The following is a 22,840-nucleotide window of genomic DNA, read 5'->3' on the forward strand; positions in this document are numbered from 1 at the left end:
ATAAGACAGATTTATAATCAACCTTGATTGCAGTTCGAAGTGTCCTGTCAACAGTTTTACGGACATTTTTCACGCTGCAATACCGCAAATGGCCACTGCGAGGCAGAGCAGCGTTCCTGGAGGCCTAGTGTGTGTGTGTGTGTGTGTGTGTGTGTGTGTGTGCATGTGTAAGAGTAGTATAGTATGGCATAGTCTTTTATAACAAAGTGAACGAATGACATTTTTAAACCCTGTGCCTTTTGTCCAGTAAACACAGGCTTCCCTCAGAATAGTGAAGCTGCCTCCAGTATGTGCTCTCCCACACGTGCAGTGAGTTATCCTCACACACCCCCAGTCGATTGTGACTCACTGAACATTTCACAATTGGAAAAACTCAGACACTAAAACCAGACAGTGCGGCTAAGCTGTTCTTCCTCAAGGACGGAAATAAAGTACTCGCAAACATCCACCTGTCATGTTTTCAGTCTAGCTGCTGTATCTTCATTCGTCTGAAACAGTAAACTGCCGATTTGCAAAAAACAAGATTCTAGTACATCAGATTTTCCAACTGGGGGTAAACCCACCGTGTTTATCTCACAGGACTGAAGTCAAAGGCTTCTATAGTGAGATAATAAGCCCAAAGTGCAACTTCAGAGCAGCTCAGCTTTAAACAAACATGCCTCATCAGATAATTGACTCAGCAAACATCTCGGCTTGTCTTAACTCCAAAATACACACAGACTAGGTATACTTTATGATAATACATCCCTGGAGGGCTGGCAGAGCCATGGGAATGCAACAAAAATGGAGCGCCGCTGCCCTCCACATATGAGACAACACTGCCACGCTTCCACTAACCTCCTGGGACAAACGTCTCCAGCCAGACGCGCCTCCAGTATCACCGCAGTCATCCACTTCACATTTGTGCTTAAACAAAAGGTAATTAGATTAAGGTAAAGCAAATTAGTGCCCTGCACAAAAGGGATGGAAAGGGACAATGGCAATTTATTTATCCCTGCATGCCTCTAAACAAAGCCCTGTTTATACTTCTGCCTTCTGCAGCTCACAGCTCTGTCCTGCATGCTGCCAATTCTTATTTTCTAGTCGCATCACACAAAGAGCTCTCAGCCTCAATGTACAGCCTAATCTAAACCAGTAATAAATGAAAAAGCCACAAGCCACATCCAAGAATCACACACACAGCACAGCTCACAGTTTAGGCTCTGCTGTGTCAGCACATGAAATACGAAACAGATCAAAACAAAAAACAGGAACTGTTTTTTTTTCTTTGATGTTTTCAGGAAAACAGAAGAGGAGGATCCAAAAATAGCTCGCTAGAGTCTTCTAAATCCTAGAAACAATAAACCGGAGCAGAGCAACAACACACCCACGCTTAAAAAAAGGCTGGAAAAATTCATTATGATGTTTTCATTGGACAGGAGGGGGCGAGGAGAGCGACCTCAGACATGGAGTATAAAATCATATACGCAGAGATACAGTACAGTAGGAGACCTGTGTGTGTGTGTATGAATTTTGTTTTTTCACACAAGTACTGTACACACATATACTGACAGACAAACAAAAAAAATGAGAAATAAAGTTGACAATTCGACAGTGGTATTAATAGAGACAATGGTAAAATAAACAGAAGAGCAGCAAAGACAATACTACAACACACACAAGCTGCACTGCAAAGACCAATCTGATTGAGTGAGGAAGAGTCTGTGCAAGCGTGTGTGTGTGTGTGTGTGTGTGTGTGTGTGTGTGTGTGTGTGTGCGCATGGTGCTGACATTTAGAGGCAGGGTAGTGTGTAGGCGTGGGGTTGCACGGTGAAAAGGCCACACTGTGTAACACTACAGTGGGAGGCCATGATGGACATCTGTGTGGGTGGATGTGCATGTGTGTGCGTGTATGTGTGTATGTGCGCGCATGCATGGCAGTGAGAAGGGAGGCACTGTAGTGACAGCGGACAGCCAGTTCATATCAAAACAACGGATACAATTGTGGAATCAGAACCAAAACAAGTGCTGCACCGAGCTCCATTCAGAATCTGCAGATTTAACGTTTGTTGCTTACTTACAAATTAACTTTTCATTCATTGCCATGGCAGCGTTCCTAGTTGCCAAATATTTGCATACATGGACAGTAATGTTCACAATATGATTTAATGTGAGCCTGACTGACATTCATCGAGTCTGTCTTATCAAATTCACATGACTTGTTCTTCGTCATGGTGCAGTAAAGTCGGACAGTTTCCCTACAGTTTTATAAGCCTTCAGTGAGTACAGGAAGCCACAGACGCAGTCACATCCTGTCTGATGTGATACTGATTGATATTAAAATGCTTCACAGGTGAGCTGTAATTTATGTTCATGGTTTATTCTCCATTTGACATGAAAATCAGCATCATATCAGTTTGACCTGTCCCCTCAACTACACAGGCTGAATAAACTGTGTCTGACTATAAGGTTCATATTTTCAGAGGAATAAAAGTCAACAGCTTTTATTACAGATCAGTCAGATATACTCAGGGCTTCACATCTGTACAGATGTTATTTTAGGAAACCTCACATCCTGCTGATGACAAGTCTCTCTGTTACTCCAATAATTAAAACAGTCCAAAGTTAATATGCAGTAGACTCTGTATAGTTTATGATGAAGTATTAAGTCTCTGACGACTAAACTTCACCATCAGTCACACAACATGTTTCCTGTTCACAGAATAAACCTTCAAATCAGACAAATCAAAATCTCTGAAATTCAACAAAAAATAATAGTTTATCTAAAATGTCATATTGTTGAGTCAACATCTAAACCAATCAGCTGTTAGATCAGGTGAAAGCCAGGCTTTGGCCGTCATGCCCTGGGTCTTGCAGTCGGTGAAGAGCAACTGCAGCTCCTGTGTCTCTCGCTCAACATTATCCGGTCCACTTTTGTAAGATGACAGAGCAAGTCGGAGGAAGTCGGACATAAAAGTAAACGTCATGCATTGTGCATGGCTTGGTCCATCTTAAACAAGTCTTGCGTCACCAGGCTCTTCAAGCGACGAGCCTGGTGTCTATTCACTCTGAATTTTGTCTGGATTCTGGTTCCGGTCTAGGCAGCGGATGCAGTATTCACCAAATTCACCAAACTAAAAGTGTTCACCATAGTAAAACTTTAAATTCTGGCGCACCATCAATTTGGGGTGATGAGGGGTGTAAGAAAATCGATTAACTTTATGGCTTGGGGCTTTTCTTCTAAATTATATTCTTTAAATTAAAAGTTTCACCGCATTTTTATTAGCTTGGTGCTTTTATTTTTACGGAAAGGCACATCCATCGAATTCCGGATCCTGTCTACTCGCCCTGGTTCCGTTTCCTTACCAAAACGGCCACTAATGGCCCCAGACTAATCTTAAACAAGCCCAATGGTGCAGATCCAGTAGATACGCTGGATCTGCCACTGAATTTTTCAGCGGCGAGAGCGTTGTATACGTCACCACGACCACGATTCATACAAACAAAGTCAAGGGAGTTTGATAAGACAGAGAACTGATGAAGTCATTCAGGCTCATATAAAATTATATTTTTATTATATTACTGACCATGCAGGCAGTTATTTGTCAACTAGAAAAGCTACCATGGCTTTTGTCCTTTTAACATGACTTTACTGTTTGCTTCATCAGCTGACAACTAACATGGTTGCTGCTGCTGGCTGACACATTTCACTCCATTTAAATAAATAAATAGTTATACCCTGCCCTTGCAGTTACATTTAAAGTAATGCACCAGCACACTGGACCCATTATCCAGCCCATCTGACACTGGATGAGAGTTGGGTTACACCCTGGACAGGTGGCCCAACTGTCACACAGAGACAGACGACCACTGACAATTTAAAGTCACCAGTTAACCTAACCTGCAGGACTGTGGGAGGAAGCTGGAGCACCCTGACCCTGAGAACACGCTCCACACAGAAGGGCCCCAGCCAGCCGGCAGGTTTGAACCCGTAACCCTCTTGCTGTAAGGCGACAGTGCTAACCACTGCACCATCATGCCGCCCACGCACGCGAACCTGACCTGTAAAACTTGATAGTAGACCTTTAAACAAAGCACAGAGAGTCACTCTGTAATTGAGCATACATCCACACCCTATGCCATTAAATTTTACCAGTTATTACTTGTTCGCACTAAAGCAGTGCCAAATTCTTTAGACACTGAGCAACATGACAGATAAAGGCTGGGAGACCCTGCTCCTTAAAAACTGAAAATCTTTTAACTTTTAATTCAATAATTGAAACAAGCTGCAGTTTCGAGAGGCCATGACATACCTCTAATTTAAAACCAAACCAAAGGGGACAGGACTCCTGTGCTCTTTTATCATTTGTGCACTTCAAAATAAAAGTTTAAAGACAGGCTTACTTGGATGTGAGAGGCTGGTTGGTAGGAGACGTTGGCACAGACGCCTGCACACATCCTGAAGAGGTTTTTCATCTCTGAATGTTTCTCTGTTCACATGGTGACATTACTGGATACTTCTCATACACACACGTCAACAACACACACACCTCTACACACAAATATCCTCAAGCTACATGTAAACTCAAGGATACGTTCACAATTATGGTGCTGCATGTATCTCACAGTATTTGGCTTCTATGTAGTTTAAGAGAACACACATGTGCACACACACACGCAGTCTCTCTGCCACTGGCACATGCACAGCCCCTGCTCCTGCCCTTTGTAGCTGCTTGGGAGACCCTGTAGCGCTCAGACAGCTGTGGGTCATCAGCTCATCAAGGAGCAGCAGCTCTGTGAGTGTGCGTGTGTGTGTGTGTGTCTCCTACCTTGTCGCTGTCTACAGTGTTCTGCGACGTCCTGGAGGCGATGGAGATGGTATCTGGCTGGCTGCTGCCGTCTCCCTGACTGTCTCCATCTTCACCTCCCTCCCTGAACACAAAGACAGATTCATAATATCTTCATTTGGATCACTGGCAGACACAAACAGCTCCAGTATGAGAATGTGACACTGATGTTGTCGCCTTTTTATGGTAACAGATGGGAGAATATTACCACTTGTGCTCACATTGTTTTAAATACACATGTTTCAAGGTTTCAGTCTGCTGTGATGACATGTTTTTACCACAGTGATGAGGTTTCTGCCCGCTGCGCCGCTGTTTACAATGATGTCGTTTCAAGTTGTGTAAACAGTAAAGGTGGGGAAAAGTCATGTCTCAGATCTCCTTGTTGCATAAGCATTTGAGGAGGTAATCACTCAAATGTGAAGTACCTGTTGAGGGTCAGCTGTGTGTGTGAAAATCTGCATGTCTGTAGGTCAGGTGCAAGGAGCAGATATATCATAAAGAGGAGAAGAGTAACATACTGACACTGGGACTGAATCTGTTACATAACTACAAAAAACTTTTTGTTTTGAGAGCAAACAAAAAGGGAAGGGGGGTTATTAAAGGGTAACTTTGGTGTTTTCCAATCTGGACCCTATTTTCCCATGTTTTTGTGTCTAAGTGAGTCACAGGAACAACAGTCTTTTGAAACTGGTCCAGTATTGAGAGAGAAGGCACGAAACAGGCTGCACTGTAATCCCTGCGGGCAATTAGTTATTGTCGATTTATTTCCACTAAAAGTGCTTTTTGCCACAGACAGGGTCAGATTATTCTTCTAAAGCCCTCTTTCCACCAAACAGTTTTGGTATGGTAGCCTGGAAATCCAGACCCAAATCTAGAAAGATTTAGGGTCTGGCCATGAGTAATGAAAATGTCCCAACTTGAGGGGCGGCACCAAGCATGCATTTGAAAATATCACTGCACGCAACTGGATAACACTACGACCAATCAGAACAATACACGGGGTGACGTATATGCTTAGCTACCAGCAGAGCTAACTGGTGGATTAGACTCTTGCTGTATCCGGTCGGCAAAACAGCAAAAATGTCCTTCTTGCAAAGGAAAGACTCGAGCGCCGTCTTCAGTTCCTCTTTTAGAGAAAAAGCCAAGTCTAACTCGTTCACTGTAGCGGCCAAAGCCATTTCAAACAACTGGTGTTCATCCGTAGCCATCTTGCAATGTTTACTGACTGATTCCAGACTTCGTCGTTGCAGCGCTGTCGTCATCTGTTTAGCTCGCCTCTGGCCCGCCTATATCAGATACACTGATGTGATTGGTGCAGCTCGGTTTCATGGGCATAGTTAATGAGCATCATTACTGATTGCCAGAGTGACTTGCTGAGCAAATTCAAATTGTGCTCTCGCGAGAACTCTGGATTTCCAGGGTATTGGTATGGTACCTTTGGAACCAAAAGTAACCCTAAATTTGTCATATTGAAATTTAAGGTGTGCTGATGGATTCACGTCGTCAACTCATGCATCAATTAACATCACTGGAATTTCTCAATTATGGGATCAATAAACGTGTATCTTATCTTATCTTATCACAAGTTAACGTTCCACCTTAAAAGTTGCCAGCAGTCGGCCCAGTGAATGAAGTTGTTGTTTCTCAGACTCCAGCTGCTGTGAGAGGCAGCAAAACATCCTTTCATTTTATAGTTACAGTTTATTAATAAAACTCTCCACAGTATGAACAGTGGTTACATGAGCCTCAAAACCAGACACAACTCAGCCCTGAGCAGAGTGACCGTCCTCTACTGACCAATCAGACTGCAGTGTTCACAGCTCCACCTTTTAGTACCAGATCTGTGTGCTAGGTACCCCAACAGAGGGGGGACCAAACATGGGGACGGTACGGAACGGTTCCATTGGTACCATCCACAACTTCTCACAGTGGAAATGGCAAAATGAGCGTACTGAACTGAACTGTATCGTACTGCTCGGGAAAATAGGGTCCAGGTTGAAAAATAGAGAAGTTCCCCTTTAAAGCTTTATTCTGTCTTTCGTACCCTTCTGTCCTCAGTGTGATTATTTCTACCCATAGAAACATTGTTTCTGGTCATGAAGACAAAGCAATCAAAATTTAAGCTTTTGATGCGTTTCTTCACCATGTGTGGAAACAAATACACCTTACAACTAGTATTCAAAAGGATACTGACTGCACTGACATAGGTTTTGTGAGCACTAACATCTTTCATCAACACTTCTTGATCCAAAATCAAGTTTAGTCTTAACAGGTGTAAATGATGTTTGTGTGTCCTTGTGTACCTCCTAGTGTTATTCCTGGGTTTGCTCAGTGCTGGTGTTTTAGGCAGATGAAGAGGCTCCTTCAGCGCCCCCTTCAGGTGAGTCATGCGCTCCTGTATCACCTCCCTGATGTTTTTAATCCACTCCTGTTTAGCTTCCATATTGGATGCCTGGAGGAGAGACAGCAGAATAACTATCATTAACGTACCATAATACCTCTTAATGGCAGCAAAGCAGCGTTTACTGATCTAATCACAGGGCAGAAAGCTTTTTCCATTCAGATGAAATGTTTTACTTGCCTTTAGCACCGTTTTATTATCAGAGGAGGGAGTTCTTCCTGCCCACAGAGCAAATTTACACGGGTCGCCCTCAATGTGCTCGGTTACCCCCAACTCCGACGTCTGCAGAACAGCGAGGAAGAAACAACGTGTAATTATCAAAATTGAGTCAGTGACAGAGAAACATCTGCTTGATTAAAACACAGAGCAGCTTTTCTTATTGCAAACACACACAAGGTAAAAAGAGGGGGTGAAAGCAGTCTAACATTCACCTGCTGCACTTGAGTGAACCATGCAAGGAAGCACACACACACTCACCAGTAGTTTGTTTTTGTACTGGTACTTGGTTCTGCCAGCTGAGTCCTTGATCTCCTTGCTGAAGACCAAGGAGAACTCGAACAGGAAGAGGTGTCGGTCCCGCCCCTTCCTGATCAGAGAGCGTGGATCCCAAACCTGAAAGCTGTCCTGCAGGATCAGCTCGCCCTGCACCTCCAGGTTCTCCTCAAAGCCTGAGGAAGAGGAGGACCAAGACGCTATATCAACCAGGATGCTCAAAGTCTGAACACACTTACAGCCATGAGGAGAAAAAGGAACTAAAACAAACCTATAGAATGTCTTGGAAAGTGATCAACAGTAAAGTAATAAATGGATTTAAAGATTTTCATTGATGTAATCTAAATCCAATCCTCTTCCAGACAAAAAATATGAATTCCAATAAGAACAGAAGCAATGTTGACAGCTTTAGTATAATTAATCAGTAGTATGAACAGTGTCTTACCCTCCAACATGGCGAGATGCATGGCATCATTGGCTCTCTTAGGAACACTGAGCATCACCTCCAAACCATCTTTAATTTCCCCTTTACCTTCCTCACAACATGACAGTAGCTCCTGCAGAAGAAGAGGGGAGCAGATCACATGTGAGGTACAGTAGTCAGCTAATCCCTGACAGTCTCTCTGTGATACTGGGTTGCTCCAGCTACTCTCCGACTCTTCCGACAGTGATACAACAAGACCTCGTGTTTGGTAAAGTCAGAACAAAAAAGGTTATCCTCAGCTTCCCGTCCTTGTTTCAAAAGATGAACTTATCAATCCTTCAGCAATCAACTAAAACAATGGATCATTAATACATACACATGTGAGCACTAAACTCTTTGCTGCTGCTAGTAACACGTCCTGCTGGTGTTGCAATGTTGTTCTATATGAAAATATGTCACTACTGCCTCTAGTGCTTTTAGAAATTGCATGTCCTTTTTATATTCCATCAATTCTGCCTCAAGTTTTAACACTGAATCACACATATGATGACTGTTACACTCTCGTGACTAAAAACGTGTTAAAATCAGTTCTCGATGTGTTCAAACAGTCTTTTAAACTGTTTCTTTTTTTAATTGTTTTTTGTGCTTCCTTGTAGTTTAGCTAGTCTTGTGTAACATCTTGGCCGAGGGACTACAGATGAAAAACCTTTTGGCTAATTCTGGCATTTTTACACCATGTGTATTTATTAATTTGCATTGTCCCTTCTTCAATAATCTAAACTAAACTTAACTAAATCATCAAATAGTTCACTATTCAGGATCACCCTTATGAAATATACAACAAAGAATCTGACGAGAGGGCATGACAGAGCAGAAAAACATAACAGACTAAAAATATCTGTCATGACCACTAGCTAGCTCCTGAAACTCAGTCCTTCTTCCGCTTGTGCATCTACCTTAAGCAGTAGTTGGTACTTGGTGATCCTCTGGACTGGTTTGATGAGGTAGGAGGAGATGGAGTTGGCCAGTCCACGCCTCTGCTGAATGTCCTGTTCAAACACACACAGATGAATGTTACATGATAATTTCAGCATGCTGCTGTTACTGAGAATCAAAACTTTTTAATGACTAAACTACGCCACCTGCTGACAGAACAGATAAACTACTCCATCATCATCATCATCATCTCCAGCTGCAGGAGGGAAATTAAAACCCTGCAGCTGTTCACAACTGATTTTCCCTTCCTAATCAAAGTACCTGACAGAGTATCTCCAGGAGTGCTTAATTTAAAGGATAGTTTGGAGTCCTGTTAATCTTGTTCATGCCCAATCACAACAAATTCCCTGCATTGAGCCCTTGTTGGTTAACTGCTGTGTTTCGCACTGAAGCAACACTTCAATCATGATATGCTGCCGCTTTAGTTATAAGGGAGAGCATCTGTTTATTTCCCCCGAAACTTGTACAGGAGCAGGCATCACGTTAATATGCAGTGACATGTGAATGGTTCTTCATGAAGGGTTTACTCACATCGAAGAAGGTGCCGGCGTGCTCCAGTATGAGCTGACTGGAGTCTGGTTTGTTTTTACAGTAATCGACATAAATGTGAAACTTATCAGCCTGGAAAAAAGGAAGACGATAGGAGAGGAGAAATGTTTAAAATTTTACACTGTGATTTTATCATGATCTATTCATGCTCACCCCCCTTATCAGGACAGAGGACAGACGTCACTGCCACTTTGTTCTGACACCATCTGCTATAAAAGGCTGACTCAGGCTCACCCACGTGACGAAGCAGTGACCAACATCCTCTGGTAGCTGTTCATAGTTCACCAGTTCCTTCAGGAAAATACTGGAAACACACACAAACAAAAAGATCACAGCATGCACTTTATATTCTTTTATATCAATCAGCCATTTTTTATCTTTAATCTAACAGATTACCAAATGAATTACCCCAAATATTTTTCAGGACCTCGAAATAAAAACCGATGTGTTGTATCCTGTGATCTGGCTTTCATCGTTCTTTCTAAAATCCTGAGGGTAAGAAGCTCCTTTAACATCTATATGGGGTCGATGAGTACAAGAAAATGTCCTCTTGATAAACTGAGGTACCACAAGGAGATCAGAAACAAAGGGGTTCCCCAGGGAGTCTACAAAGGCGAACCTCAAAGACACATCTTCAGCTCCCTGACAGCTACAGTGCTGGCAAAAAAACAAGTTCCCCTTGGGGGGTTTTGCAAGTGGCCAGACTTTAACAGTAAATCTTTAATGGTGGGTTCACACTACACAACAATTTTGTTTGTTCCGACGGTCAATATGTCAGATTAGGCGATTGTGGAATCATGAATTTGTACCATACGTAGACTGAGAGTAAACTAGACTTCTGCGCCTCCTCTTGGCTCTGTTTTCAGACTTCAGAAAATCTGATGATCAAGTCACTGCAGAGAGAGGGTGTTCCTAGTGGCTGTTTTACAAATGCAGCTGCACATGTCCGTCCTAGTTAAAGCCTGATTAAATGGCGAAGAGTTCTGCAGAGAAAGTTGCTGCTCCAGCACTGGCAACAACTGCCTATAATGCAAAGCAACCCGCAAAGAAGACGCACTTGCTGAAAAGAGAGTCTGACAATAATCAAAACAATAGTCAAAGAAAGCATTTCAGAGATAAAGAGAAAGTGTTCTTCTGCTAATAAGAGCCTCACGGCTGCAGCTTCATGTTCAAGTTAATGCAGCTAATGTTAACTAGAGCCTGGAATCACAGTGTGTCCTCAGCCTCACTCCCCGCTGCTACAGACCACCTCGTTGGGAGGAGAGCAGGCAGCAGCTCCAGAGACGGATGCCCAGTAAAATGCCACATCAACCAGAACCCAACCAGTACAAACCCCAACTCTGTGGGACCGGACAGCCCCAACTCCCCGTCAGATCAGCAAACTTTCTGTTGCTGCCGTAACACAGGTTAGACCCAGTGCTGCCACTGGCCACCAGCCTGCTGTGACACCTGGCGCTCAGAGGTTTGCGCTGGCAGAATTCAAGCCACTACAACCCCTGATCAAAGCTCTGTCACCCAAGCTGCTGCCTGCCTTCCTCCGAGCGCAAGTCCACAGGGGCGGGGAGTGAGGTGGAGGGACTGTGGAGTGTATATGAAGGATGATTCTTTTCCAGATTTCTGCCTACTCCCACTGCGTAAAAACAAAGTATACAATACGACATGGTTGTTCCTATGCTGTGTGCTTGTTGCTAGGGATTTCCCACATCTGGTTTCAAAAATGTCCTAAGTTGGTGAGAATAGACCAGCTGACCAGTTTGAACAAAGACCGTCAGATTCCCCTGCCCACTGTGCTCAGTTAAAAACAAACTCTGTGTCTCTCACTTGTTGTGGAAGTCGCAGATATCCTGCATATTGCCGAAGATGATGTGTTCCTTGTTGGCGATGCCTGGAGGAATCTCTTCCACACCGTTGGTCATCTCCCACAGGTAGGTCTGACGGATAGACAGACAGATGGGTGAGGCAGACAAGAAAATATTTGTTGTGTCAAAACAAAATCGGACAAGCAGAACAGTTTCTCATACCTCGAGACACTCGTGGAGGTCTCTGACGTAGGTCTTCTCTGTCTGCAGCAGCTCGGCCATGATGAACCTGAGACAAGAATAAAAGTTTAGACTTCTGAAGGAAACAACACAAAAAAGGATCAAGCTATGGATGTTTTCCCAAGCGTTTTATTCCTTTTCTTTCGTTTAACAATTCATGACAAAACAAAACCATTTCAGAGAAGACTGTAAATTGTGTCTGTGATGTCTTTAAATTCTGAACTTTGTGATGCAGATAATTTATTACAGCAGATGGAGAAAACACTGTCGGTTGAATAGAGTGAATTACCGCAGATATACGATAACTATATTCAGAGTTGCCACTCTTTTCTAATGATACATTTCAAGGACTTTTCAAGCACTTTGAGAACTAATTTACAGTTTACGAATTACTCAGTGTAAGACAATGCAAATGAAAATGAAGTAAATGTATACAATGGGTAATTCACATACAGTATACATTTGCTTCATTTTTATTTGCAATTTCTAGTCTAGTAGGGCTACACTCATATATCATGTGAACTGTGTCACATGACCCCCACACAAGTTCTTAAATTGCACACACACACACACACACCAACTTCCAATGCATTTTACACTCTGATGAAAACTCTCTTGTCTAGGGGTGACCCCGAATAGTCGATGATTCGGTGATTCGAAGTCTGATTCGACTGCCAGTCTCGCCGTCGAATCGTCGCAAAATGTGGTTATGACACAAGACCTTACCATTCTGACTATATGGGGGTGCTCACTGCTGCTGAACATCTTGATTTGACATAGAATGTATTTGTTTTCTAGTAATTCATGATATATAACCTATTTTGATACAAACATCAGCCTAATTTCTGTTAATAAAAAATTGAAAATGACACGTGCGTTTAATCAGTAGGCATAATTATTACTACGCATGAATAAATCACCCAGTTGCTCGATCCAAATAAGCTGAGGTGAGTGAGTGCGCTGCAGGGCCATCAGAGCAGCATCGAGGCCTACGGTGATTTAAAGTTAAAGTCCCACTGATTGTCACACACCTGAGTGCGTGAAATTTGTTCTCCGCATTTAACCTATCCCCTGAGGGAGCGGTGAGCAGCAGCGGTGCCGCGCTCGGGAATCATGTGGTGATGATTTACGGTGGTGGAGCGCATAAACAAACACTTTGGAGGAGGTATGTGCTCTCAAATCAAACTTTTTTGAAGGATTATTCGTTTACCTGAAGTGTCTTGAAACAAATTTCACCGCTGATTGTTTTCTTGATAGACTCTGATTTTTTATTTGGCTACATTTTGTCCAATGTGGCCAAACAATGGAGAGTGGTATTGCACGGTCCGTGTGGATGAACTTGTTTGAACCTGAGTTGATTAATGAAGTAACTTGAAGTCAGAAAGAAGGAAAGCTGTTTCTAAACCTTTTGATGATGTTTTTGGATGTTTATTTGTGAATGAAATGACAAGTTCTGAAGAGTCAGGAACGACTCCTGTTAAAGACATGGATGAGGCTGCAGCGCGTCTGCGCTCAGAGCATCATACCTTGATGAAGTGAAAGGAATAAAGATAAAGATAAAATGATAACCCTTTTACTTTTATTATTATCTTATTATGCCAACTGAAGAATTAAATTTGTTTATTTGGGTGTTTTAGCTCTTTTCTCTGGAGCGGAAACTGACGCAAATGAGCTCGTTAATCAATGAAGGGGAAAACAACGTGATTCCACGATTAGTCGGCGAAAGGAAAAATCTGTCAAATCAGATTCGACTATGAAAATTCTTAGACGGGGACACCCCTAATTCTAGTCAAAATCTCGGATGCAATTTGGACTGCCTGCCTGTACCACACACTTTTACACTGAGTGAGCTGACCAGTCATTGTTTTTTTTATCTTTATGTGACTCTTTGCCCCATCCTCGAAGAGCACCTGATTTTTTATAACTACATAGTGCCTTAACCCAGTGCAGCACTCCCTATTTATTGCCTCAGTTAAGCCTTTCTCATGGATTTTTCTAGGTCTGATTCTGGCAGTTTAAGGCCGCTGACAGCTGTGTGGACACCACAACATGGCTAACGAGCTAACAGCAACTCTTAAACGCCTCCCAAAAGTTTTTGTAAACACCAAACAACTGATCTACAGTTTCACATTACTCTTAGTCCAAACAACTTACTGTAATATTACTGAAATTCTTTTGGTAGCGCTTTATATTACTTTGTTACTGCCACAAGTCATACATTACTCTAATGTAATTCTGTTCTGTGCAGAGTACAGAGAGAATATAAGCGGCTGCCTTCTGGTAGGAGATTCAGACCTTGTTGCAGACTGAACAGATTTATGCATTGGATTATTGCTGATTTACATTTGTGTGTAGAGGTATTTTTAGTGTCTAATGTTATTTATTTATCTTTTTGTGTTTCTTATTGCTATGTTGGGTCTAATGTTGATTTGTCCATGTGTATGTTGCATGTTGTATTTCTATGGCTGCAGTATGAGTGTTGGGCCCATGACAAATTTCCCACACTGTGAGTCAATAAAGCTAATCTTCAACCAATCTCATCCATCTTGATGTGTACCTATGTTTACACAGGTAACGTTACCTCCAACACTGAAAAATAAGCTAGCTAGCAGTTTTATCAGCACAACTCAATTTGGTGACTAAAGTTAGATGATCACAGCAATCAGCAGAATACTCAACACTGCACATTAGGGATGCACACTAATGGATTTTTTGCCGATGTCCAATATGCCGATGTGTAACAACTTATTTGACCATTAACTAATACCAATTTCGACATATCCTTCCTTCCTGATCATCAAGTCTCTTCTGTCATGGAATTAACATCACATTATACACGTATACTCTTATCGTGATGGCCCACCAGCAGATGGAGACATGAAATAAAATACTTTTCAGTCTATGTGATATTCATTCAGTGTGCAAAATAAGAAAAAACATGTTGGCTGATTCTGATCATTCTAAAGCCAGTATCAGTCAATATCAATGACATACTGATATTAGCGTGCATCCCTACTGCATATTTAAAAAATACCTGACATTGATTTAGACCAACAGAAAATATTACAGCCGCTACAGCAGCTAAATGCAGCTACTTTTAAGGACCTATTTTAAATCCAGGCACTTTTAAGTACTCTCCAAATTGTGGCAACTTGTGTTTGGATCATGATGAAATTGCAGGTCTGTTGATTTACAAACAAAAGAACGTACCATACAATTACAGATAAACCTTCCTTATACTTTTCATGTGTCACAATTTAAATGACAAAAAGTTTTATTTCTGTTAAGAAGCAGCAAAGTGAACAGACTTGTTTTGTCTCCCTTTCTCTTCCCGCCTTCATTCCTGTACTCACTCTTTCTTCCTGGCAGACTTCCTCTTTTCCTCGTTGACCTCATGGTTTGGGTCCCGCAGTTTGACCTCGGGGTCGTCTGTCAGGCTGGCAGGGATAGTGTCCAGCTCCAGGTCTTTATTGTCCTGCACAGGGGGACATAAATGGATTGTCTTCAATAATCTGAAACAAAATGTACTCGGCCAAACCAGAGGACCTACACCCTCATGTGCGACAACAGTCTAACGTTTGTATTTTGTTTGTTTGTTTACCTCAGAGCTAACCCCCAGGCTCCTTTCTAGGCTCTCCTGGTATTTGCCCATGCGTAGGGAGAAGTCTCTGTATCTGCGGTCCACCGTGCTGACCCAGCGTTTCAACTCCGACACGTGGGCGTGGCCTTTCTCCACCAGGTTGTCTGCCAACTGGATCAGCAGCTTCACTTTCTCCTTTGTTTGCTGTGAGAAGTAAACACAAACACACAGGTTACACACAGGAGGAGTCGGTGATGTTTCCAACATGACGCTCAGTAACACAGAATATTCCTGTTTTATTGTGTAATCATGCTAATTTTGTTATTCCTAACAGAGAGTGAAATAGGTTTGGGCTGGTGTAAACATTTTCAAACTGGTTTGATATTGAGGCAAACGCTGAACTCCACTAGTGTACCGATTTTAACCACTGAGTGTTGCACTTGACTCAACAGCTGCTCCCAAGTTTAACATGATGACGCCATGTCCTAATAGCATACGAGTGTCCGACTATCATCACCACCTACTGGGCAGGAAATCCAAAGTGTGGGATCATTTTGAGAAGGTGAAGGACGAACCCAAGGTGATATGTAAACTCATCTTCATTGGTCGACTACAAACATGACGTATCATCTGAAAGATGGAAGCAGCTACATGCCCATTAGCCCACAGCGTCATTAACAGGCGACTCGCTCAGTGTGTGACGTGCACTTGGAGATAAAATATAGGCCTATATTAATGAAGGTTCATGAGTACGGTTTTGTATTTCTCTGTAATGTAGCACAGTGTTAACAATGTTACTGATACTATTCTTTCTCACACCCTTGAACTATTAATATATCATTTAATCATTACATTAATATCGTAAACATGCAGGCGACTAGTTGACTAACTAGTCGGCCCTAAATGACGACTATTGGTCAACTAGGAAAATTCTTAGCTGGGGCAGTAGTATTGCTTATTTATGCAGTACAGAGTGAAATATATCTGTATGTTTTATACTTAAAATGTTGGATTGAATTGAATATTATCACCTGTTTAAAACAAAACATAATTTGTCTCAGATAAAACTCTCATGTCTCACTTAGAGTGCAAAGTTACACGAATATAAATCAACGTCAATACAAGTGTAAGAGTGTCGGTATTGAGTTTAAACATGTAGAAGTTTGTGCAGTTTGTGCAGAATATATGCTTTCACATATTAGATCTACTGGCCTGATGATTCCAGCACTTCCTCAGAAGCTCAATAAACCTGCCAGTAACTACTCTACACACACACACACACACACACACACACACACACACACACACACACACACACACACACACACACAGTGTACCTTGGCAGAAAGTCTGAAGTGATGGTAGTCATTGAGGAGCTGCTGTGTTTCCTCACTGCTGTCGCCAGGTGACGTGTGCGTGGCCAAGTAAACTTCACCTGTCTCTTGGATCCAATCCAGTGCCTGCACACACACACACACACACACACACACACGTGACACACAACACACCCAGAAGATAAAGTTGATCCTTAATCTCCATATATTTCCTAATAAACTCATTCCGTGATAAAATAAACCAGATGTCCCTTTAGTGCTGCACATTTCCCCAAAGCAAAAATCCAGCCAGAACTCTTTGTTTTTGCTTCACTAAAGTACACACACACACACACACACTGACCTGTTTGGCGCTGCGTTCAAACACCAAGTACTGCTGACACTGGTCCAGCCTTCGTTTCTTTAATGTCCAGAAGTGAAGGACTCTGTTCTCTCTCTGCAGCAGCTCGTTCAGAATGGCTGCACACACAAAACACACAATTACATTAAATACACACTTCCTCCCTAATCCCAAAATGTGCTCCCTGCTCACCAGTGAGGTTTACAGCTGTGCACATAGGTCAAGTACACATTAAGACATTATACAGCTGATTAAAGACAGTCCAAGGAAAAAAAAAGTTTCTGTCATCTGTGTCGTTAAACCGAACGACCTTTTCAGTGGAGCTGCATGACATGAGGAAAATATGGGGTAACGCTGAATATCTTGAAAACAATATTGCTATAAATAAATAGGTATTAAAGCGTATTTTCTGTTTTGAGCACTGGCGATCAGGCAACTGACTGATTGTATGTACTGGCCCAAACAATCCTCACCAATGGAACCTGCCTTATGGTGAAGGCTCTTTTTGACTGGCCAGAAAGTAAACAGCACAGCGTCTATCAGACAAAATAGTGACTACAAACATACTATAATTTACTACTGATTCTAGAGATGCACCTGTTAATTGTCCGAACATCTGTACCGGCCGATGCTACTTGCCCCAGGCTCTCTCAGCTTTTACAGTGCAGTAACAGAAACATATACACATATTTTGTACACCTATTTTCCCTTCAAACATTTGTACTTTGATTGAACAGAGATCTGACTGTAGCTACAGTCTGAGGTCTCAAGTTTTAGTTTTGCTATCTGTTCCTAGTGCACAGACTGAGGTGGGAAAATAAAGCTTTTATGTGCTCTGCTCCTCTCACTTGAAATAACCTTCAAAAGATCTGACACCACATGAACTGGTCTCTGCCTGATTTTAAAGCTCTCACAAGTACAAGGATGAATGAATCAGTTGGGTATTGCCATTGTGCGTAGGTGTCCTAATATTTCTACGTGTTACTGTTTATCTTTTATGTGTTTTATTGTGTCGTTGTTTGGCTGCAACATTTTTGTAGCTGCTGTCCTGGCCAGGTCTCCCTTGTAAAAGAGACCATTGATCTTAACGGGACTTACCTGGTTAGATGTTAGCCAAATTGTGATTTTAAACATCAGTATCAGCCCAGAATTTCACAGTGGGTGCATCCCTAATTGTTGCTAATTTCAAAGGGCTATACAGCAGTCTTTTGCAATGCCTCAATGATGCAAGTTGGCATCGTAATGAGGTTAAAAAACATATTGTGCAGCCTTACTTTTTACTCAAATCAGTACAAAACTTAAAGCGTTGAATAAATATTTGAGCTTTCATAAAAACAGTAGCAATACATTTTTGTGCCGTCAGTCATAATAGTGTCAGCACTGACCTTTCACTTGCTGTTCGGGGCCTCTGGTGTGACCTGCAGCTCCGGGCATGCTCACATTGTTTCTGTGGATGTACTTCAGAAACACCTCAGCGTTCCTTCGAGCCAGAGTGCACGCCTGCAACACAGGGACATGGTAATTATATTAACAAACCCACACCATTCAGACACACTTTGCTAACAGCTGTCACCCAAGGACTTCTCTCTTCTTTACAAAATCAGTTGAAGTAGGTTATTTCACACTAAATCTATCTCTCTCTTCTTACAAGCCTTTCAAACAAACTCTTGTGTGTTAGTCTGTCTGGTTCTGTTTATTTAGGCCTGCGTGAAACATTGTCATTCAGACATCGTCATTGTTCAAATTAATTCAACATGTCAGCCTAAAGGTCGTCGTATGTGCATCTGTGTAGGGACACAGCAGACAATGAGAGATGAGTCACCTTGAGGAAGGCTTCTTTCTGCTCCAGGTGTTTACTAATCAGAGGTAGAAGGTGTTCGCAGTCGGCCGACATTCCCAGTTTATCATGGCTGCCACACCAGTCCTCATCCCGACGATACTCCTGCTCCAGACTCTCCAACACACTGCACACCTGGACACACACGCAGAAAGAGTTGGTAACACCGTAACAGCTCCTGCCACGAGCTGTGATAAAGCACAGACTCTATGTGTGTGATTGACGTGTACCTGTTCAGACGTCTTGTAAAAGGCCACGGAGGCATTGACCAGCTTCAGGCGGTCCTCCATCTTCAGCATCAACTGCTGCCAGTGAACCGCCACTTTCTCAGCACAGCCTCTGATCGCCTCTGGATCATAGTGACCTGCCTGGAGCATCATCTGGAAGAGAGGAGGATCAGAGGGAGGATGAGACAGAGCATAATACATGGTCACGATGACCAGCATGCAATATTTCCTGCACCATGGTAGAAATAAATCTGCAGGATAAGATCAGATATATGAGTCTTACAAGTGTGCTACAGTCTCTGCTGTAAATAATAAAGTAACACTTTGGAGTTACCTCAGCTTTCTGCTGGACCTGCAGGGCGCTCTGATGAGTCTTCTGGAGAGAGTTAGCATGAAAGAGAGACTGGAGGAAGAGCACAAGGAGGAGGAGGAGGAGGAGGAGGTGAGAGGACAGATAATTACTACCAATTAAAATCACTGACTCATTAGTTCAATTCATCTTTAAAGGTTCCCTGTGGGGTTTTTGGCCACTATTAAAGACACAGAGCAAAGCTTTAATGTGCAAGTCCCTGTTTTGTTTGCACTCGTGCACATTCCAGCTAATGTTTTCAAATTACTTCACTGATCTACAGGTCGTAATGACGTGTATAAATATGCACTAATGCGCCAGAAAAGGCAGTGAAGAAGAAAAGTGCACGCTGGTTAAGATGCATGTGAACAGTGTGGGTTTCAAACTTAGGAGAAAAATCTGCCTTCCGTTTGTTTACGTACTTCTATGTGGATGTAGTAACAGTTTCAGTAAATATGAGAAAGATATTATAAAAGCTACCAACTGTAGCTACAAAGAAGTGTGTCTGGGTGGGTGGAGGGGGGAGATGGGGTTCTTGAATGACAGCTGTCTGAGCCTATCACACTCAGCAGCATTTCATCATCCCATCCCGGCTCTAAATAGGCTCCGTCTCCTTTGCTCAAATGTAACTGCCAAAAATGGCAGCGAGAGCTAAATCATATTTTAAAGGTGACGTCACAGCCTGCGTTCATTTCTACAGTCAACATTCTGCAGTCTACGGAGAACCGTTCACAACTCAAGACTCAAACATAAAGGTTGTTAAAGTCCAAGGTAGGAATGTTATTATCCTTATGTGTTTGTGTGTGAGTGTGTGTGTGTTTAAGCTATTATATTACATCAGTGTGACGGAGGATGCAGGACTTATTTCATGTTGAGGGTACACACACACACACACACACACACACACACACACACACACACACACACCAATTACAGGAGTTCCACAGGAGCAGAAACCAGGCCACATGTTGGATCTGGGCCAAAATGATGTATGTGTGCATGTGTGTGTGTATGTGTGTGTGTGTGTGTGTGTGTGTGTGTGTGTGTGTGTACGTGTGACTGTGCCCGTAGTACAGTGCTGACCAAAGGGCTTTTACCCCTGTGAGTGCTAACACACTTCTGGAGTCAGCTATTTAAAGTACCACAAGGAATAACACATACGCACACACAAAAATATACACATGTTCAATAGCACTAAATTAAAATGTGTGTGTGTGGGTGTGTGTGTGTGTGTTTCTGTGACTCTTCAAAATCAATGCAGAATCAAATGATTATAGAGGCGAGCTGTGAACGCACGCAGATGACAAAGAGTGATTGAGTGTGTGTGTGTGTGTGTGTGTGTGTATCAGCGTACGCACTCATCTGCTACCATTCAAACCGATGCATGCTGAAATAATTATTACTAAAGTACAGTAAGCCCGGTTTGAGCAGCAATAATTAGGATGTGTGTGTGAGAGTGAGTGCGTACCTCTATAGCCATCTGGAACTGCTCATGTTCCCTCTGCAGCTGCTCGGCCTCAGACAAGGAGCTGGCGTTCACCATGCTGGCGTTCAACATGGACTCACCGTTACGAATCCAACCCAGCACCTAGAGAGACAGAGAGAGAAATTCAAAGCAATTAAGAAACATGAATCTTAGGCATTCTACGCAGGCGGTTGTCGGATACTGTTTGTGAACAGTATCGCCAGAGAAAGCGAAAGCCAACCCCATGTTTTGTCCGCTTGGTGTTTCGCCTCACTATATTTGCTTTTTTTTTTTTTGGCTAAGGGTCTATTTGCACTCAGGTGAGAGCAGCTACACCACAGCAACTTGGCTATTTACACCCATCGCTACCCATTCCTATCCCTCGCAAGCAGTTAGGATTAGGGCAAAGAGGTCGTGGTTAGAGCTAGTGCCAGCCAATCCTGGATATTCTCTGACATTTAAGTGGTCCATTTGCAAGAAATAACTCACAATTGTACTACCAGAAAGTCAGATGATGTAGTAAAAAGTGAGACACAGGGGTTCAAGTCAATGTTTGCTTGTTATTTTTAGACTTAGTCAACTTTTTTCCAGTTTTGAGGGGCTATAAAGCTGCTGAATGCACACTGTGCACATAAACATTAGCAGAATAGCTGAACAGACCCATTCAGTGTTGCTGGGCCGCCAAAAAATACACACTCGGGGTGTAAAAAGCTAATGTGGCTATTTACACCCTGGGTGCAAATAGCATTGTTGGCTGATGACACCCTGGTGCTAATGGGATCTGCCTTTTTTCAGCGCCGTGTCTGCTGTTTTTAAGGGGAGTCCTGCATATATTGTGGTACACCTACACTCACTAGGCACTTTATTAGGCACACACGTTCAACTGCTCAGTAACACAAATAGTTAATCAGCCAGTCAAGTGGCAGCAACTCAGTGCATTTAGGCATGCAGACATGGTGAAGACGACCTGCTGAAGTTCAAACTGAGGAAGAAAGGTGATTTAAGTGACTTTGGCCAGACTGGTTCAAGATGATAGAAAGGCAACAGTAACTCAAATAACCACTGGTTACAACCAAGGTCTGCAGAAGACCATCTCTGAACACGTCCAACCTTGAAGCAGATGGGCTACAGCAGCAGAAGACTACCCTGGAAATCCAGAGTTCTCGCTGGAGCACAATTTGAATTTGCTCAGCGAGTCACTCTGGCAATCAGTAATGATGCTCATTAACTATGCCCATGAAACCGAGCTGCACCAATCACATCGGTGTATCTGATATAGGTGGGCCAGAGGCAAGCTAAACAGATGACGACAGCGCTGCAACGACAAAGTCCGGAATCAGTCAGTAAACATTGCGAGATGGCTACGGATGAACACCAGCTGTTTGAAACGGCTTTGGCCGCTACAATGAACGAGTTAGACTTGGCTTTTTCTCTAAAAGAGGAACTGAAGACGGCGCTCGAGTCTTTCCTTTGCAAGAAGGACGTTTTTGCTGTTTTGCCGACCGGATATGGCAAGAGTCTAATCTACCTGTTAGCTCCACTGGTAGCTAAGCATATACGTCACCCCGTGTATTGTTCTGATTGGTTGTAGTGTTATTCAATTGTGTGCAGTGATATTTACAAATGCATGCTTGGTGCCGCCCCTCGAGTTGGGCCATTTTCATTACTCATGGTCAGACCCTAAATCTTTCTAGATTTGGGTCTGGATTTCCAGGCTAGCAGAAGACCACACCAGGTGCCACTCCTGTCAGCTAACAACAGGAAACTGAGGCTACAGTTCACACAGGCTCACCAAAACTGGACAGTAGAAGACTGGAAAAACGTTGCCTGGTCTGATGAGTCTGGATTTCTGCTGCCACATTCAGACGGTAGGGTCAGAATTTGGTGTAAACAACATGGAAGCATGGGTCCATCCTGCCTTGTATCAACGGTTCAGGCTGCTGCTGGTGGTGTAATGGTGTGGGGGAGATTTTCTTAGTAC

The 22,840-nt window shown here is 42.8% G+C and overlaps 1 protein-coding gene across 2 annotated transcripts in view; it reads right to left on the reverse strand.

Annotated features, from left to right (window-relative positions):
• kalrna (kalirin RhoGEF kinase a) overlaps positions 1 to 22,840 on the reverse strand; it is a 213,456-nt gene that overhangs the window by 82,487 nt on the left and 108,129 nt on the right. For both annotated transcript variants that reach the window (XM_049595069.1, XM_049595068.1), the window contains exons 20-38: positions 20,863 to 20,982; positions 19,380 to 19,448; positions 19,049 to 19,198; positions 18,804 to 18,953; positions 18,367 to 18,481; positions 16,985 to 17,100; positions 16,645 to 16,767; positions 15,329 to 15,511; positions 15,081 to 15,202; positions 11,710 to 11,776; positions 11,510 to 11,619; positions 9,923 to 9,992; positions 9,671 to 9,760; positions 9,100 to 9,192; positions 8,165 to 8,276; positions 7,705 to 7,895; positions 7,408 to 7,509; positions 7,130 to 7,278; positions 4,809 to 4,911 (exon numbers count right to left, since the gene is read on the reverse strand). In XM_049595069.1, the coding sequence (XP_049451026.1) occupies positions 4,809 to 4,911; positions 7,130 to 7,278; positions 7,408 to 7,509; positions 7,705 to 7,895; positions 8,165 to 8,276; positions 9,100 to 9,192; positions 9,671 to 9,760; positions 9,923 to 9,992; positions 11,510 to 11,619; positions 11,710 to 11,776; positions 15,081 to 15,202; positions 15,329 to 15,511; positions 16,645 to 16,767; positions 16,985 to 17,100; positions 18,367 to 18,481; positions 18,804 to 18,953; positions 19,049 to 19,198; positions 19,380 to 19,448; positions 20,863 to 20,982 (2,235 nt within the window). The remainder of the gene's footprint in view (positions 1 to 4,808; positions 4,912 to 7,129; positions 7,279 to 7,407; positions 7,510 to 7,704; positions 7,896 to 8,164; positions 8,277 to 9,099; positions 9,193 to 9,670; positions 9,761 to 9,922; positions 9,993 to 11,509; positions 11,620 to 11,709; positions 11,777 to 15,080; positions 15,203 to 15,328; positions 15,512 to 16,644; positions 16,768 to 16,984; positions 17,101 to 18,366; positions 18,482 to 18,803; positions 18,954 to 19,048; positions 19,199 to 19,379; positions 19,449 to 20,862; positions 20,983 to 22,840) is intronic.

The sequence above is a fragment of the Epinephelus fuscoguttatus genome, linkage group LG13 (genome assembly GCF_011397635.1).
Source record: "Epinephelus fuscoguttatus linkage group LG13, E.fuscoguttatus.final_Chr_v1".
In the NCBI taxonomy this organism is placed as follows: domain Eukaryota; kingdom Metazoa; phylum Chordata; class Actinopteri; order Perciformes; family Serranidae; genus Epinephelus; species Epinephelus fuscoguttatus.